General features: G+C 50.3%; 1 protein-coding gene across 3 annotated transcripts in view; it reads left to right on the forward strand.

Annotated features, from left to right (window-relative positions):
- NLGN2 (neuroligin 2) overlaps positions 1-16,870 on the forward strand; it is a 55,702-nt gene extending 38,832 nt beyond the window's left edge. The window contains exons 5-8 of one of the 3 annotated variants that reach the window (XM_034404688.3): positions 3,531-3,716; positions 5,247-6,036; positions 10,636-11,369; positions 16,704-16,870. In XM_034404688.3, the coding sequence (XP_034260579.2) occupies positions 3,531-3,716; positions 5,247-6,036; positions 10,636-11,369; positions 16,704-16,732 (1,739 nt within the window). In that variant the 3' untranslated portion in view covers positions 16,733-16,870. Of the gene's footprint in view, positions 1-3,530; positions 3,717-5,246; positions 6,037-10,635; positions 12,748-16,703 lie in introns of those variants that run through there. The other 2 variants (XM_034404687.3, XM_034404689.3) reach the window with 2 other exon arrangements.

Below are 16,870 nucleotides of genomic sequence, written 5' to 3' on the forward strand. Positions count from 1 at the left end.
TGGCCCCTTTAAGATTTTGAGGACTTCAACTCCCAGGATTCCCCAGCCAGCAAACGTGGCCTCTTTGAGACTTATATTTTGCATTTTAACTTTCTTTGGAATAAAATTTTAAAAAAAACATGTTTAAAAATAGACTTATGGGCTTCAATTCCCAGAATTCCTCAGCCAGCAAACCTGGCCTCTTTTAAGGCAATGCTGGCTGAGGAATTCTGGGAGTTGAAGTCCACAAGTCTTAAAGGGGCCAGGTTTGGAGACCCCTGGTCTAATCCAACTGTTTCTTGGGTCAAAAAACGGATAAGAGCCTTGGTAGTACAGTGGTCTAAGGCACCCTGTTATTAAGACCAGCTGCCTGCAATTACTGCAGGTTCGAATCTCACCAAGGCTCAAGGTTGACTCCGCCTTCCATCCTTTCTAAGGTAGGTGAAATGAGGACCCAGTTTGTGGGGGCAATAAGATGACTTTGTATAAATATACAGAAGTATGAAGGCTATTGCTTAACGCTTTGTAAGCCGCCCTGAGTCTCCGGAGAAGGGCGGCATATAAATCAATTTTTAAAAAAAAAATAAAAAAAAAAAGAAGAAGAAAAGAAACATGTCCACCAGACCCCTTTCCTTTCCCATAAATCAGGGGTCTCCAAACATGGCGACTTTAAGACTTGTGGACTTCAACTCCCAGAATTCCCCAGCCACCATGAAGAAATCTGGCTAGAGATCACGGGTTGTTTTTTTTTGATTGGGTAATTTTTTTAAATAGATGGTGGGAATGTGGTGGACATAATATATCATTATTTCAGCAAATGAAAAAAATAACCCATGAAAAACTAAATTACCATATTTTTCAGACTATAAGATGAACCTAGATTTAGAAAAGAAGAAAAAAAATAGTTTTCGGCCTCCCCAGCCCTCAGAAGCATTCTGCAGGCCAAAAACAGGCCCAATTTTGGCCTTCTGAACCCTCCACGCATCCTGTTTTTGCCAAAAACGCACCCATTTTTGACCTGCAGAGTGCTTCTAGGGGCTGGGGAGGGCAAAAACGTGACACACGAAGGGTTTGGGAGCCCAAAATCGGGCCTGTATTCAGTCTATAAGATGCATCGAAAATTTCACCCACTTTTAGAGTGGGGGAAAGTCAGGAGCGAAATCCAGCAGGTTCTGACAGGTTCTGACGAACCGGTAGCGGAAATTTTGAGTAGTTCAGAGAACCCGCAAACACCACCTCTGGCTGGTCCCAGAGTGGGGAGGGAATGGGGATTTTGCAATATCCTTTTCCCAGGAGTGGGGAGGGAATGGAGATTTTGCAGTATCGTTCCCCTGCCACGCCCACCAAGCCACGCCCACAGAACCGGTAGTAAAAAAAAATTGGATTTCACCACTGGGGGAAAGTGCGTCTTATACTCTGAAAAATATGGTAATAAACCGGTTAAATGTAGGCTAAGACGGCATGACAATGATGTGGCAAACTGATATGCTGGCTGGGGAATTCTGGGAGTTGAAGTCCATCTGTCTTAAAGTGGCCACGGTGGAGAAACACAGATTGTGGGATTTAAAGCATGGCTTTAAAAAAACGGTTGTTGTGACGTCCCATTCCTATTGTGCAGCATTGTTGTGCAATAAAACACCACAATCCTGATTTTCCATTGCTTTTCCCACCGGTCCTGTGAATGATCTGAATATTTTCATCACCTAACCAATGCGCACACACACACACAAAACCCCGGAATGGCATATTATTAAAAACATTGCATTTTGCCTTGAAGCCTCCTCATGCAATCCTTTGCTGTGGAGGATGGGCCCTATAGTGCAGCAAGCAGTAGTTCAGCCATGAAGAGGGAGGATTCCTGATTTTTTGAGGCCGACGATGCCAGCTTGGGCGTGAGGTGTGCAGCCTTAAAACGGGCATCATCCACCACATCGGCATGGGGTGTGGCTCCTTTTCCTCCCTCCTTCTCCCCTTTTCGCTCCATCTCTGGGCGTGAAATTTACTCAGGCGCAGCAGAAATTAATATTTCATTAAAAAGTGTTGAATAACTAATGGCCGGGCCTCGTTATCTCTAGCAAAAGAGCCCCGGGATGGAAGGATGATGAATTTTGAAGGAGATCGGTCAGAAGTCGGTGCAAATATTTAGCCCAGGCAAAAGAAAAAGAAAAGATATAAAAAGATGCTTTCCGATCGATCGTGTTCTTCGGCTTCTTTCGTTTAAAATAGACGCAAAGCCATTTCCGCGGCTGGGATGACCTAATCGAAGCACACGTGCGCAAAGCTGGCATAACACCTCTAATATAAGCGGAAGGGTTGAAAAAAATAAAATAAAAAGGGAATGGACTGGAAGAGAAATTCTGGGCTTTGTTTTTGACTCTTAAGTCAGCGGCCTCCAGCTACCGTCACTTTAAGACTGGTGGACTTCAACTCCCAGAATTCCCCCAGCCAGGTATGACAATTAAATGGGAAATGGATATGCTGGCTGGGGAATTCTGGGAGTTGAAGTCCACAAGTCTTAAAGTGGCCCCTGCTGTGTTTCACAACCTCTTTAAGACGGGTGGATTTCAACTCCCAGAATTCCCCAGACAGCATCATAATTTCCCACTTAATTGTCTTGCCATCTAGCCTGCCTTTAACTCTTTTATTAATTTATCTTACCATGACTTATTTTTTTTCCACTTTGCTGAAATCAAGGTATATTATAGGGACCACATTCCCACCATCTATTAAAAAGTTACTTTATAAAAAAAAAAAATTGCGGCAAATGTAGCGTAGCCATATTTCTTCTTGTCCTACCCATTCTGGTAAACCGCTTGCTGGCTGGGGAATTCTGGGAGTTGAAGTCCACAAGTTTTAAAGTCGCCATGTTTGGAGATCCTTGCTCTAAGTCAGTGTTTCTCGCCCTTCTAAGATGGGTGGACTTCAACTCCCAGAATTCCCCAGCTAGCATATCAGTTTCTCACTTAATTTTCATCCAGCCCAGGGGTCTCCAACCTTGACAACTTTAAGATGTGTGGACTTCAACTCCCAGAATTCCCTAGCACTAATGCATTCTTTTTTTTGTATGTAAACCTATTCTGGCCTGCTTACTCTCTTATAATCCCTTCCTCTGCAATCTCTCTGTTCTGGGAGTTGAAGTCCACAAGTCTTAAAGTTGCCAAGGTTGGAGACCCCTGATCTAGCCCACCTTTGGCCTGTTTATTAATGTAGCTTCTCATTGGTTACTTTTTCACGTTGCTGAAATCGAGGTATATTACGTCAGCCACCTTTCCACTATCTATTTTTTTAAAAATTGCCCAGTCCAAAAAATGCGATGTAGGTAGTTGAGCCACATTTCTTCTCATCCGACCCATTGCTAAATTCTGGTAAAAACTTGCTGGCTGGGGAATTCTGGGAGTTGAAGTCCACTCAACTGAAAGTGGACGAGGTTGAGATATAATCCCCTATAAAACCAGATCCAGAGCCACCGATGCTAACAGATGACCGGGGTGTTGGTAGTGACACAATACCACCCTTCTTATTTTTCTGATTTCTTCCTTTTCTCGCGACAGGGTTCATGAGCACCGGGGACCAGTCGGCCAAGGGAAACTACGGTCTCCTCGACCAGATCCAGGCCTTGAGGTGGCTGAACGAAAATATCGGACATTTTGGGGGCGATCCGGAACGCATCACCATCTTCGGATCCGGAGCTGGAGCTTCCTGCGTCAATCTGCTCATCCTGTCTCATCACTCGGAAGGTAAGGCTGCACCGGCTGTGGATGATGGTAGTGGTAGTAGTCGGGGGTGATGATTCCCCTTTTGCGACCGTCCGACAAGCAGAGTCAAGGGGGGAAGCCCGATTCACTCAACAACCGTGTTGCTAACTTAACACCTCCAATGATTCACTTAACAACCATGGCAAGAAAGGTCATAAAACAGGGCAAAACCCACTGAACAAATGTTTCGCTGAGCAGCATACATTTGGGGTTCAATTGTGGTGGTGAGTCTACCTGTATTTATCGCATTTAAGAACTGCCCATCTCTCTCGCAGGGGGACTCTGAACGGTGTAGTCCTTGACTTACAACATCCATTTGTTTGTAATGACATGGGGTCTCCTGCTTGGGTGGGGAGGTTGGACTGGAGGACCTCTGAGGTTCCTTCCAACTCTATTATTCCTTCCAACCCTATGTGAGAGCCACGGTGGCGCAGTGGTTAGAATGGAGTATTGCAGGCTGACTCTGCCCACTGCCGGCAGTTCGATTCTGAACGGCTCAAGGGTGGACCCAGCCTTCCATCCATCCTTCCTTCCGAGGTCGATAAAACGAGGACCCAGATTGTTGAGGGCAATAGACTGACTCTGTTAACCGCTTCCAGAGGATCGTAGAGCACTGTGAAGCGGTACATAAGTGCTGTTGTTTGGGAAGGAAAGAAGGAAGGAAGGAAGGAAGGAAGGAAGGAAGGAAAGAAGGAAGGAAGGAAGGAAGGGGACTGTAAAATACTGCTAAGCGGTAGATAAATCTAAATGCTATTGCTTGTGAAAGAAGGAAAGAGGAAGGAAGATGAGAAGGAAGGAAATGGAAATGAGAAAGAAGGAAGGAAGGAAGGAAGGAAGGAAGGAAGGAAGGAAGGAAGGAAGGAAAGGGACTGTAAAATACTGTGAAGCAGTAGATAAGTCTTAAATGCTATTGCTTGTGAAAGAAGGAAAGAGGAAGGAAGATGAGAAGGAAGGAAATGGAAATGAGAAGGAAGGAAGGAAGGAAGGGGACTGTAAAATACTGTGAAGCGGTAGATAAGTCTTAAATGCTATTGCTTGTGAAAGAAGGAAAGGAAGGAAGGAAGATGGAAGGAAATGGAAATGAGAAGGAAGGAAGGAAGGAAGAAAAAAAAAAAGAGAGAGAGAGAGAGAGAGAGAGAAAGAAAGAAAGAAAGAAAGAAAGAAAGAAAGAAAGAAAGAAAGAAAGAAAGAAAGAAAGAAAGAAAGAAAGCCGTAGTGGTGCAGTGGTTAGAATGCAGTATTGCAGGCTAACTCTGCCCACTGCCAGGAGTTTGATTCTGACTGGCTCAATCCTTCTTTCCGAGGTTGGTAAAACGGGGACCCGGATTGTTGGGGGGGGGGCCAAGAGGCTGACTCTGTAAACCGCTCAGAGAAGGCTGTATGAAGCGGTGTATAAGTGTAAGCGCTGTGGCTATTCTATGTTCTGCGTTCTAACCTTAGAGCCCGTAACCGTTGTCCGTTTGGGTCCCATCCCTCGGTCGCTGACCCCTCGTCTCCTTCCCCGCCCAACAGGTTTGTTCCAGAAAGCCATCGCTCAGAGTGGCACCGCCATCTCCAGCTGGTCCGTCAACTATCAGCCGCTCAAGTACACCCGGATGTTGGCCTCCAAAGTCGGCTGCGACCACATGGACACCAGCAGTACGGTGGAATGTCTACGGCGGAAGCCTTACCGAGAGCTGGTGGACCAAGACATCCAGCCCGCCCGCTACCACATCGCTTTCGGCCCCGTGGTGGACGGCGACGTCGTCCCCGACGATCCGGAGATCCTGATGCAGCAAGGCGAATTCCTCAACTACGACATCCTCATCGGGGTCAACCAAGGAGAAGGCCTGAAGTTCGTGGAGGACTCCATGGAGAACGAAGACGGCATCTCGGCCAGCTACTTCGACTTCACCATCTCCAACTTTGTGGACAACCTGTACGGGTACCCGGAAGGCAAGGACATCTTACGGGAGACCATCAAGTTCATGTACACCGACTGGGCCGACCGAGACAACGGCGAGATGCGCCGGAAAACCCTTCTGGCGCTCTTCACGGACCACCAGTGGGTCGCGCCCGCCGTGGCCACGGCGAAGCTCCACGCCGAGTACCAATCGCCCGTCTACTTCTACACTTTCTACCATCACTGCCAGACGGATACGCGGCCCGAGTGGGCGGACGCAGCCCACGGGGACGAGATCCCCTACGTCTTCGGCGTGCCCATGATCGGGGCCACGGACCTCTTTCCTTGCAACTTTTCCAAGAACGATGTCATGTTGAGCGCCGTGGTCATGACCTACTGGACCAATTTTGCGAAGACAGGGTGAGAAGATGATGATGATGATGATGATGATGATGATGATGATGTCTAAGGAGATTCTCAAGTCATCCGGGTCGTGGTTGTTCTCAAAGGAGGATTTCTTTCTTTTTTTTTCAAGAGGCAACTCGACTTTCTTGGATTTTTTTCTTTGAAGACATTTCACTTCTCATCCTAGAAGCTTCTACGGCTCTGACTGGAGGGTGGGGGATGGAAACATCTTCAAAGAAAAAACAGGAAAAGTCCACTTGCCTCCTGAAAAAGCACCTTTGGGGGGGGGGAGAGAGGGAGGGAGAGAAGGAAGGAAGGAAGGAGAGAAAGGGAAAGAAAGAAAGAGAGAGAGAAAGAAAGAAAGAAAAAGAGGAAGGGAGGGAGAAGGAAAGAAAAAGAAAGAAAAAGGAAGGAAAGAGAGAAGGTAGGGAGGAAGGAAAGAGAGAAGGAAGGAAAGAAAGAAAAAAGGGAGGGAGGGAGAAGGAAAGAAAAAGGAAGGAAAGAGTGAAAGAAAGAAAAGAAAGAAAGAGAGGGAGGGAGAAAGAAAAAGAAAGAAAAAAGAAGGAAAGGGGGAAAGAGAGAGAGAAGGAAGGAAAGAAAGAAAGAGGGAGGGAGAGAGAAGGAAAAAGAAAGAAAGGAAGGAAAGAAAGAGAAAGAAAGAAGGAAGGAAGGAAGGAAGAGGAGGAGGGGGAGAGGGAGGGAGAAGGAAAGAAAAGGAAAGAAAAAGGAAAGAAAGAAAGAAAGAAAGAAAGAAAGAAAGAAAGAAAGAAAGAAAAAGAGGGAGGGAGGGAGAAGGAAAGAAAAAGGAAGGAAAGAGAGAAAGAAAGAAAAGAAAAAGAAAGAGGGAGGGAGGGAGAAGGAAAAAGAAAGAAAAAGAAAGGAAAGAGAAAGAAAGAGAAAAGGAAAGAAAGAAAGAAAGAAAGAAAGAAAGAAAGAAAGAAAGAAAGAAAGAAAGAAAGAAAGAAGGAAGGAAGAATCTTAGAATCAGAGGTGTGGAAGGGAACCTTGGAGGTCTTCTAGTCCAACCCAAAGGTGCTGGTTTTTTTTTTCAAGAGGCCACTGGACTTCCTTGCTTTTTCTTTGAAGGCGTTTCGCTTCTCCTCCGAGAAGCTTCTTCAGCTCTGACCGGACGGAGGGGAAGGGAAGGATTGATGCTCCTTGCGGACAGCTGGTCCTTTGCCCTTGAGGCCACTGGGAGGTTGGTCTGGGGTCCTCAGGGCCACCCGAGTGGTGCAAACGGCTGCGGAGCCTTCTTGGACCTACTGAAAGGAGCTGCGTTGAGGACTCCACACCTGTTTGCACCACTCGGGTGACCCTGAGGAGACAGACAAACCTCCAAGTGGCCTCAACGACCCTCTAAAACAAAAGTCTTCAAAGAAAAAGCAGAAAGTCCAGTGGCCTCCTTTAAAAAGCACCTTCGGGAGGAGACAATGATGTTGATAAGAAGGAGGAGAGCAAACTAATAGTTGCACCAATAGCAATTCGGAGCCCTTGGAGAAGTAGCCAAACGGCGGCCTAGAGACATGGACATGTTGAACACATCAGACCTGAATATCCCGACTTTGCAAAAAAAACCACCTTACTCGGAGCTGCCTGTATACCCAGAGGCTGCTTTAAGAGCTCTTGTTAGGGCCTGAATCAGAGGTGGGATTCAGCCGGTTCGTACTGCTTTGAACGAACCGGTAGCGGCGACTGCGGGTGGCTGCCCACCCGCCCCGGCGTAATGCCGTCCTATTTAGCCACGTTTTGGAGGCCGGGCACATGCGCGGAAGGCGCGCAGGGCGAATCAGTGGTAAGAAAATGTGAAACACGCTGGCCTGAACAGTTAAGTTTTTACCAGTCCCAGACTGTGAATCAAATTGAAGATTAGAGTAGGATAGGATAGAGCCGTGACGGCAAACCTATGGCACGCGTGCCACATGTGGCACGCGGAGCCATATCCGTGGGCACGTGAGCGCTGCCCTAGCTCAGCTCCAGCGTGCATGTACGCTCCAGCCAGCTGATTTTCGGGCCTTCCGGGCCCACTAGAAGTCGGGAAACAAGGTTAGGGCCTCCGGGGTGGGGGGGAGGGAATGGGGAAGGCTGTTTTAGCCCTCCCCAGGCTCCAAGAAAGCCTCTGGAGCCCGGAGAGGGCGAAAAACGGGCCTACTTGGCCCACCGGAGGCCCTCTAGAGGCTGGAAACAGCCCGTTTCCTGACTTCCGGTGGGCCCGGAAGGCCTGAAAATTAGTTGGCGGAGCTCAGCTAGGGCAACGCTTGCGTGCCCACCGATATGGCTCCACGTGCCACCTGTGACACGCGTGCCATAGGTTCGCCATCACGGCCCTATCCCATGCCAGACAAATGGCTGTCCAATCTCTTCTTAAAAACCCTCCAGTGATGGAGCATCCACCATCCACCTCTGGTGGCAAGCAGTTCCACTGATTAATGGTTAGGAAATTTCTCCTTAATTCCAGGTTGCTTCTCTCTTTGGTTAGTTTTCATCCGTTGCTTCTTGTCCTGCCCTCAAGCCCTTACGATTAAACCTTAAACCTTAAACCTTAAACCTTTTGGCCTTCTGGAAAGCGGTGAAGACTTGGCTTTTCCGGCAGGCCTGGGGCCGTTGATCTCGCTGTCGCAATCTTACGAGATCCGGCCATGAATGATGTGCGTGGGCTTTTAATGTTTTTTAAACGTTTTTATAATATTTTAAAAATAATTTCCCTATGTTCTTCGTTGTATTACTTTTGCTGTAAGCCGCCCAGAGTCCCTTGGGAGTTGGGCGGCATAGAAATTTGATAAATTAAATTAAATTAATTAAATTAAATATTTTCAGCCCCCGCAACCCCCGGAATTGGAGCTGGAGAGAAGGAACTCCCTAGAATGCGTGGGATGGGCAGAAGAGATGGGGGTCATGGCTGGCATCCAGCCGAGATCGAGATCCTGGTCTGTCCTATCGGTAGTAGGGTCGGTGATCCCAGTCAACTATCTGGGAGAAACTCCGTACCCGTAGAAGGGAAGATTTGTAGCTCAGTGTTGATATGTTCTCTGAGCTGGGTAGTTTTCTTGCAGATGTTTCATGACCCAACTAGGGAACATCATCAGTGCTTGAAGGGAGGGGAGTTTGTGGAGAATAATATATCTTTACCACCAAGTAAAGATATATTATGTTTAGTGCATTCCCACCATCTGTGAAGAAAAGTACCCTTAACAAAACATGCAATAAAGTAATCCGTCCGCATTTCTTCTTTATCCTACCCATGCTGAATTCTGGTAAAACTCTTGCTGGCTGGGGAATTCTGGGAGTTGAAGTCCCCAAGTCTTAAAAGTGGGCAAATTTGGAGACCCCTGGCTGAAAGAAATCAGTGGGCGAGGATTGGCAATGTCCAGAAGGAAAATAATTATTCCTGCGCACCCTAATTTCAAGGCACGACCCTCCCCCAGTTAATACCTCCACCCCCAAAACAGGGCAGCCTTCCTAGGTTTTTTTGGGGGGGGTGGAACCCAGGAGCAGGGCATGTCTGTATGGAGGCTGGCAGAGGAAATTTGGTTTCTGTGCCCTCTCTGCTCTCTCGGTGCCAGCTTGCCCCCAGCCCTCCAGGTATCCTCAACCCCAGCTCCCATCATCCCCAGGCAGCAGAGACCAAGCTGAATTCAGAACTATTGAGGTGAGCCAAGAGGTGTCCTTCTGCAGCCTGCGTCGTGTGTGAATTGGTGTCCTGGAGCAGAAATTGGGCAGCTTCTACGTTGCCTTGAGTTACAGACACTAGATCAGTCAGCCGGTTCGTACCGGTTTGGGTGAATCGATTGCAGAGATCGCAGGTGGGCCCGCCCATCCGCCCCGGTGCTATGCTGTACTATTGAGCCACGTTTTTGTGGCGGAAGGCACACATGCGAGCAAAGCACATGCGCAGAAGTCCGGGCACATCCAGGGAAGGCGTGCACGTGTGCGCAGCGAACCGGTGGTAAAAATCTTTGAAACCCACCTCTGCACTGGAGGATGCAATGTGAAAAGTGGCATTTTGGATGCACTTTTTGTCGTCAAACAACCCTGGAGCGTTTACGTCACAAGGTTTAATTTAGTGTCTCCCAAACGTGGCCGCTTTACGTGGACTGTACTCCGTGAGCAGCTCTTAACGGCTCCTAAACATTCATCTTTTCCTTTGTTAGAAAGCTACACCTTCCAGGAACGGTGTCTGGAAGCTGCCTCCCAGAATCCCTCAAAATGTCAGAAAACTGGCCACGTTTTGTGGACAGTGCCACGGTGTGCAGGCCCTGAGAGAAAAGTTCTAGGCTCGGAGGCAGGGAGGGGAGGTTTTTGCTTGTGGGGTTTTTGCTCGATCGGTGGCAGCTGTGTCTGGTGGGTGAGCTGCGTTGAATAGCAGAGTTGAAGGGACCTTGGAGGTCTTCTAGTCCAACCCCCTGCTCGAGCACCTACACCATTTCAGACAAATGGTTATCTAATCTCTTCTTCAAAACTTCCAGTATTGGAGCATTCACAACTTCTGGTGGCAAGCCGTTCCACAGGTTAATTGTTCTAACCGTCAGGAAATTACTCCTTAAGTTCTAGGTTGTTTCTCTCCTTGATGAGTTTCCACCCATTTCTCTTTCTTTCTCTCTCCCCTCTTCCCCACAGCGACCCCAATCAGCCCGTGCCGCAGGACACCAAGTTCATCCACACCAAGCCGAACCGCTTCGAGGAGGTGGTGTGGACCAAATTCAACACCAAGGACAAGCAGTACCTGCACATCGGCCTGAAACCCCGCGTACGGGACAACTACCGAGCCAACAAGGTGGCCTTCTGGCTGGAACTGGTGCCCCACCTCCACAACCTCCACGAGCCCCCCTACACCTCCACCACCACCCGGGTGCCCCCTTACGTCACCCGCTGGCCCAGCACCCGGGTGGGTCCAAGCACAACACGCCAGCCCATCGCCACCCTCCCTCCGGACGAAGACGACGTGGCACGTCCGCCGCGGTACGTGCCGTTCCCGGGAGACACGCGGGACTATTCCACCGAACTCAGCGTGACGGTGGCGGTGGGCGCCTCCCTGCTCTTCCTGAACATCCTGGCCTTCGCCGCCCTCTACTACAAGCGGGACAAGCGCCACGAGCTGCGGAGCGGACGGCGGCTGAGTCCTCAACGCAGCGCGGCCAACGATTTGGTGCACGGCAGCCAGGAGGAAGAGATCATGTCGCTGCAGATCAAACATTTGGAGCATGACGCGCACGATCTGGAGCCCTTACGACCGCATGAAATCCTACGCCCCGCCTGCCCTCCCGACTACACCCTGGCCCTTCGCCGGGCGCCCGACGATGTGCCCCTGATGACCCCGAACACCATTACCATGATTCCCAGCACCATCACGGGTATGCAAGCCTTACACCCTTTCAACACGTTCCCCACCGGACACAACAACACCCTCCCTCACCCTCACTCCACCACCCGTGTATAGTCGTCCTCGGTGCCCAAAGACCCCTGGTGGGAGGGGGGGTCTCTTGCCAACCTCCTGCCCCCCCAGGGGGAGGCCCTCTTCCTGCCCCGCGGCCCGTACAAGGCCTTTTATATCACACTGTGGGGGAACGGCAACAAGACGGGGAGCCCGGTGGGGTCGGCAGCCCCTTCGCCCAGTTCCGGTGGCACCTTGGTGCATCCGCCATCCTGCAGGACGTGGAGCGGCAGGGAAGCCCACCCTGCGTGGGCAGCCGCCGTACTTCCAAGGAGTCAAGGCGTGGAGTTAGGAGGGGGAGAACGGCGTCCTTCCGCCCGAGCGTAGAGAAATGTCAGAAAAGCGGTGATGGGTTTGAAGGGTGTTTGGGGGCTCAGGTCGTTGGGGAGTCCAAGAGAGAGGGGGGGGGGTTGAAGAGGCCTCCCCCTTCGTAAGCAGGGAGGTGCCACAATTTCCTTGGGCAGCCTGGAGAAGAATCTAGGCAAAGGAAGCTGTTTTGGGCGCTGGATAAGCCAGCTTTAAACGTGGTTATCGAAGTGTAGAGGAAGGAAGGAAGGAAGGAAGGAAGGAAGGAAGGAAGGAAGGAAGGAAGGAAGGAAGGAAGGAAGGAAGGATCTGCCCACATTTCTATCACCATCCTCACAATCTCTTCAATCCACACATCCGGCATCCCGTTGCTCTCCTCCATCCTGCTAGGCGGCTCAGCCAACGTTTCTGCAGAGTTTTGAGCAGTGGCTCCCAATTTTCCCGCCTTTGCCAATCGGCGGTGGGGTGGCGGTGGGCAGTTCCACGCACGTGGAGCTGTGCGTGCGAGGCCCAGGCGCCTGCCGCCCGCGTGGTCCAGTTCCAAACAGGGCGCGGCCCAGGACCGGGCTGCAATCCAGGGGTTGGGGAGAGGTTCGCGATGAGGTTTAGAGGCCCCTGGAGCAGCCAGGAAAGGTCCTTGGTCATCCGTGTTCTCAACATTTTTGGTGCGTCGTTCTCCACGCCGGTCCTGGGTCGGGAGCATCCGGGTTAGAACAGAGCCTCAGCCCTCCATCTGAGGGGGGCGGCAGGCAAGGGCACCAGGGCCAAGCAGGAGAGCAGAGTGGATCTGGCTCCGTCCGTCTTTTTCTCAGAAAAAAGCCCCTCCCCTGCCTTCCCCAGTAGGACCAAGAAGAGAACGTCGCCCCCCCCCCACCCACCCACCCAGGACTCCTTGGGGGGCAGCTGGACCCCCACTTCCCGTCTGTGCAGGAAGAAGTAGGGGTGACTTCCTCTGGGGAGCTGCAGGATGAAATGGGGAGGGGTTTGAGTGCTGGGTGTCTCCTTGTATTATCTTCTTCCCTCCCTCCCTTTCCCTCCTGTACTTTCTTCCCCTTCCTTCCTTCCTTCCTCCCTCCCTCCATTCCTCTCTCACTTCCTTCCTTCTGTTACTTCCTTTACTTTTTTCCTTCCCTTTCCCTCCCTCCCTCTTTCCTTTTCTTTCCTTTTTCTTTCCTCCCTCCCTCCCTTTCTTCTCCTTCCTTCCTCTCTCCCTCTTTTCCTTCCTCCCTACTGTTACTTTCTTTTTTCTTCCTTTCCTTTCTTCCTTTCTCCCCTTCCCTCCCTCTCTCCCTCTTTTTTCTTTTTCTTTCTTCTTTCCTCCCTCCGTCCCTCCCTTTCCCTCCTGTACTTTCTTCCCCTTCCTTCCTTCCTTCCTTCCTTCCTCCATTCCTCTCTCACTTCCTTCCTTCTGTTACTTCCTTTACTTTTTTCCTTCCCTTTCCCTCCCTCCCTCCCTCTTTCCTTTCCTTTTTCTTTCCTCCCTCCCTCCCTTTCTTCTCCTTCCTTCCTCTCTCCCTCTTTTCCTTCCTCCCTACTGTTACTTTCTTTTTTCTTTCTTTCCTTTCTTCCTTTCTCCCCTTCCCTCCCTCTCTCCCTTTCTTTTTTCTTTTTCTTCCTTCTTTCCTCCCTCCGTCCCTCCCTTTCCCTCCTGTACTTTCTTCCCCTTCCTTCCTTCATCCCTCACTTCCTTCCTTCTTTTACTTACTTTTTTCTTTCTTTTTCTTTCTTTCTTTTTCTGTCTTTCTTTTTCTTTCCTTCCTTCCTCTTTTTCTTTCTTTCTTTCTTTTTTCTTTCCTTCCTTCCTTCCTTTTTCTGTTTGTTTCTTTCTTTCTTTTTTTCTTTTTCTTTCTTTTTCTTTCTTCCTTCCTTCCTTTCTTTTTTCTTTCTTTCTTTCTTTCTTCTTTTCTTTCTTTTTCTTTCTTTCTTTGTTTCTTTCTTTCTTTCCTTTTCTTCCTTCTTTCCTTTCTTTCCTTCTTCCTTTCCCCTCCCTCCCTTCTCTGAATCCCGGCCATCTTAAGGGGACAGAATGGCTCATAATAGGGGAGGGTCTGCTTCTCTACCTCCCTTTAGAGACCCTCCACCCCCAAGTTCAACTCTTGCCATCCAGAGGGGCCTCAGCCCTCCCCGCCCCCCACATCCCGGCCCTGGCAGAATCCTTCCTGCACCCCCCCACCCCACCATTTCCTGGGCTCATCCACTGATCGGGAAGGGGGCCGACTCCCCAAATATCGGGGGTGTTTCTGAAGATCCCTGGGGGGGGGAGGGGGCGCTGAAGGCTTCGGAATAAGCAGCCCTTCCTGGAGCCTGGCCTTCCAGAGATGGGCTCTCCCACCCACCCTCGCCAGGGGAAGCCAGGGGCTGCTTAGGGGGATCATGGGGATGGGGGGGGGGGCAGCTGTTGGCGGGAATTCCGGACTGCCTGTCCAATCCTGCCCTGCGGAAAAATCCAGCCTCCCCTGCTAGGTAGGCCCTTTCCAGCTGTTCCTTCCGTCCTTGGCGAGTCCTGTCGCCATCCTCTTCGCCACGTTTCCATCTCCCTCCCTCCCTCCCTCCCGTCCGGACGGGCACCGCAACTGGCCGGCCCCTTTCAACTCTTGAACAGTTGCAACAACACTGTGGTTAAATCGGCACTGTAGACCCCCCTCCCCCCACCCCCCAGAAGGCTGCCCACCCCTCCCCCCCCCGGGCAGGGATCCCTATTTCTCCTGCCCTCCCCCTCCTGCTGGCACTTGGCTGCCAGGTTGGTCTTTCCCACCTTGTGAGCCCAGCAAAGGATCCTTCGTTCATTCCGGACGTAACTTGGCTCGCTTCCTCGAGTCGCCTGCTTTCCTCCCGATTATCTGCTCTTTTCTTCGGGTATGGTGGGGGCCGAAGGGTTCCATACATGGTCGACAGGAGTGGGGGGGAACAATTGTGGGGCGCGCCTCCCTCCCCCCATGCAAAGAACCCTATACCTTCCTCAACAGACAGCTAGTCCCTGACTTACAACCATTCGCTTAGTGACGGTTCACAGTTAACAACGGCATTGAATAGAGTGACTTGTGGCCCATTTTCATTGCCGCATCCCCCGACTCGTATTTATGACGGTTGCAGTGTCCCCAGGGGTTCCGTGATCCCCTTTTTGCGACCTTCTGAGGAGCAAAGTCAATGAGGAAGCCAGATTCACTTAACGATGGTGTGACTCACTTAACAACGGTAACGATTCACTTAACGACCGTGGCAAGAAAAGTCGTAAAACGAGGCAAAACTAGTTTAACAACTGCCTCGCTCAGCAATGGAAATTTTGGACTCCGTGGCGGTCATAACCCGAGGACTACCTTTGTTCTCGATTTCCACTTAGCCCAAAATTTATGTTATTAAGCGAGACAGTTGTTGAGTGGGCTTGCCCCATTTTACGACCTTTCTTGCCATGGTTGTTAAGTGAATCTTGCTTGTTGGAAGGTCACAAAAGGGGAATCACGTGACACCCCCACCCCCAGGATATTGCAACCGTCATAAATACGAGTCAGTGGCCAAACGTTTGATTTTTGATAATGGGAAATGCTGCCCAGGACAGAACTCTGAAAAACTGTCCCAAGTCCCCTTTTTCAATACCGTTGTATCTTTGAATGGTCACTAAATGAACTGTCATAAGTGGAGGACCGCCTGTATACATTCCTTCATTTAACGCGGATGCATTTTCTCTCCTGGAGCCCCGTGAAGAGGGAAGCCACCCATCCATCGTTTCTCTGGTTTCTCTTAAGCCCATCCTGAATTTTCCATCTCTTGCCTCTTTGCCTCGTTCCTCTGTTTTCTTGGAGAAGGAAGGAAGGAAGGAAGGAAGGAAGGAAGGAAGGAAGGAAGGAAGGAAGGAAGGAAGGAAGGAAGGAAGGAAGGAAAAGAGGAAGGGAGGAAGAAAGGATGGAAGAAGAAGGAAGGAAGGAAAAATGGGATGGAGGAAGGAAGGAAAAGAGAGGAAGGGAGGAAGAAAGGATGGAAGAAGAAGGAAGGAAGGAAGGAAGGAAAAATGGGATGGAGGAAGGAAGGAAAAGAGAGGAAGGGAGGAAGAAAGGATGGAAGAAGGAAGGAAGGAAGGGTGAAAGAAGGAAAAGCGAAGATTACGGGGGGGGGGACAGGAAGGGTGGAGGGGGGGCAGTTCCGTTCTAAGCCATTGGGGGACCCCCACCTCTCTTTGCAACGTTGGTTTCCTTTTTTTAAAAAAAAAAGAAAAGAAAAAGAGACTTTATTATGAATAAATATATATCTATATCCGTTTTTTTAAAAAAGGAAAACAATTATTTTGTAACAAAACAAAAAAAAAATAGCAAAAGAAATAAAAAACGCAAACATTTGTGCCAAACTCAGCAGGGGGGGGGGACGGGTGAGAGGGGGGGGGCGTTTTTGCTACCGCTTGTTTGGATGATTCGAAGAGGGGGGGGCGGTGTGAGAGGTTCTTTGGCTTGGCGATTTTATATTGGCCGGAAAGGTGCCAACGGGGGGGGGGGGGGAAAGAATGCCATCTTAACGTCAATCGCCCAGGGGCACTTTGACCATCTGCCCCCCCTCTACACCCCCCCTCCTCAACACTCATGTCCCCCAACCCACCAACAGCCTGATCCGGGTTGCCCCCTCCCTCCGCCATTAGAAGCACACGGGTCGCTTTGGGGTGCAACCCTAGATGGCAGATGCCCACAAGTTGGTTGAAGCAGTGCCCGGGAGCTAAATTGGAAAAAAAAAAACACCTCCTTGGAATCCACTCAACCTTACTCAATCTCCACCCAATGGCTTCCCTTGGAGATCCACCGTTCGTCCTGTGTGGGGTGGGGGGTCCTTTCTGCCCTCCATCCCAGCCAAATTGGTGCCCCCCCCACCCTCACCCCTGGAAGTGGCTTCGCAGGATTTTTTTTTCCCCCCCAAGAGAACGGTGTGAATTTATTCCTCCTGACTTGTGCCCCCCTCCCGTCCTCAGCCCACCTTGGAGGGTGGGGGGGGTCTTGAAGAAAGGATGGATGGATGCCACGGGCCGCCCCCTCCTCGGCCCACCCTGGGGGTCTTCAAGGAAGAGAGAGGATGGATGCCACGACAGACAGGGTGCCTTCTGCAGAAATGCCACCGGTGATGATGAAGATGAAGAGG

This window comes from Pantherophis guttatus, chromosome 4, assembly GCF_059756535.1.
Source record: "Pantherophis guttatus breed Tessera chromosome 4, ASM5975653v1, whole genome shotgun sequence".
NCBI classification, from domain to species: Eukaryota; Metazoa; Chordata; class Lepidosauria; order Squamata; family Colubridae; genus Pantherophis; species Pantherophis guttatus.